This window comes from Egretta garzetta, unplaced genomic scaffold, assembly GCF_000687185.1.
Source record: "Egretta garzetta isolate BGI_Z169 unplaced genomic scaffold, ASM68718v1 scaffold226, whole genome shotgun sequence".
Taxonomy (NCBI): domain Eukaryota; kingdom Metazoa; phylum Chordata; class Aves; order Pelecaniformes; family Ardeidae; genus Egretta; species Egretta garzetta.
Genome location: NW_009260021.1, coordinates 215,114 through 216,592, shown reverse-complemented (window position 1 = coordinate 216,592; position 1,479 = coordinate 215,114). Strand labels below are relative to the sequence as shown.

Sequence of the window (1,479 nt, the reverse complement as noted above, 5' to 3'; positions counted from 1 at the left end):
ACCTCCATGCTCTGGAAAGAAACTGCCAGCTTACTAAGAGGGGGGAGGGGAAAAAAAAAAAAAAAAAGAAAAAAAAGTAAATGAACCATTACCATAACGTTGCTCAAAGAGCTTTTGCGCCCATGTAAGCCAACATCCCGCTCGTTGAGTTGTTGGTAACAGAGAAGTGTTGGAGCCCCCGCTCGGCAAGCAACACCAGGTGCAACTACAAATGGGGTTGGGTTTTCTTTTTTTAAAAAAAAAAAAGAAAAAAAACCACTCTTGAGCTTTAGGCTAAATGAGAACAATATAAAACGATTTGCGCATTAAACGGTGAAGGTAACTCAGGATATACAGCCCTGCTGACTGTTTGAGCCTGCTATGCCCAAGCAGTCAACGTCACTCGCCCCACAGCTGTAACAGCTCGGTCATTTAGAGGGACGGTTGAACACTCAGCAGATAACCAGAAGTACAAAACTGAACTATCTGGAGACAGCTCTGTAAACCACGCGGCTGCTTCTCTATCTTATTCAGGCTCCAAACAGTTGCAGATATCACCAACAGACCGCGGAACTGGAGGCTGTTCAAAAGCCAAGCCGCTCCAAAGCAAGCTTTCCACTTTTCCATTTGAAATACTGATAAACAGCGTCCGCCAGCCCCTGCCCGCCCAAGCCAGGACTGCGGTACAGAGGCTGAAGCAAAGCTCTCCACCCGACTTTCCGCAGCGCTGTGGACTCGTCACTCATTTATCAGCTCAGTCCTGGAACTTCCCTACCTTGCCCAGGAGAACGAGGCCTAGAAGAAAACGGTTGTTTCAAAACGAACCTCTTCCAACCATCAGCAAAGGAGGAAGTTACAAAAGATAACAATTAACTCAGTTGTCTTTTAAGCATGGGGCAATTTAACTACATCGCCTCAGCTTGCTGAGGAGTCACAGAACTGGTATTAATTTGCAGAGCCTTCGTGCTCTGGGATGAAGCCGAAATACCTGCTGAGGTATCTTCCCCACCTACCGATTAAACCAGCTCACCTGCAACTTAACTTGAATTGTTTAATAATGTTGCTGATTTTCTCAAATCTGTGGACATCCCGCTGTTCTTTGCATTGATAGTGAGAAATGACCTGGAAGGCAGAAAGAGAGAGTACAGAGTTAGTAATTTAGTTAAGCACACGTTTCTCAAGCTCAACAGCAACTATGGGGAAACAGGCGGCAACCAGGACAGGGATTCCCTTTGCCTTTTGCCGACTGAATCTTGGAAACTATTTGCAGTAATACTTGTGGTGCTTTCATGGTAAGACCAGACTCAGTACTACAATCACCAGGAAGCCTTTCACAAGCCCAGCTACAAGTTAGATATGCAAGAGACACTATTGTCCCTTTGAGGTCTGAATCCTCCAGCTTAGCAGCAATTTAAATCTTGATTCAAAGAAAAAGGGCAAGGAGATGAAAAAAAAAAAAAAAAAAAAACAAGCCCATCACCTCAAATGGGGGAAGCAAAA

At 44.8% G+C, this 1,479-nt stretch overlaps 1 protein-coding gene across 1 annotated transcript in view; it reads right to left on the bottom strand.

Annotated features, from left to right (window-relative positions):
• Positions 1-1,479, bottom strand: part of LOC104127968 (ras-related GTP-binding protein A) — a 16,424-nt gene that overhangs the window by 4,236 nt on the left and 10,709 nt on the right. The window contains exon 7 of the mRNA XM_009640680.2: positions 1,010-1,101. Within this exon, the coding sequence (XP_009638975.1) occupies positions 1,010-1,101 (92 nt within the window). The remainder of the gene's footprint in view (positions 1-1,009; positions 1,102-1,479) is intronic.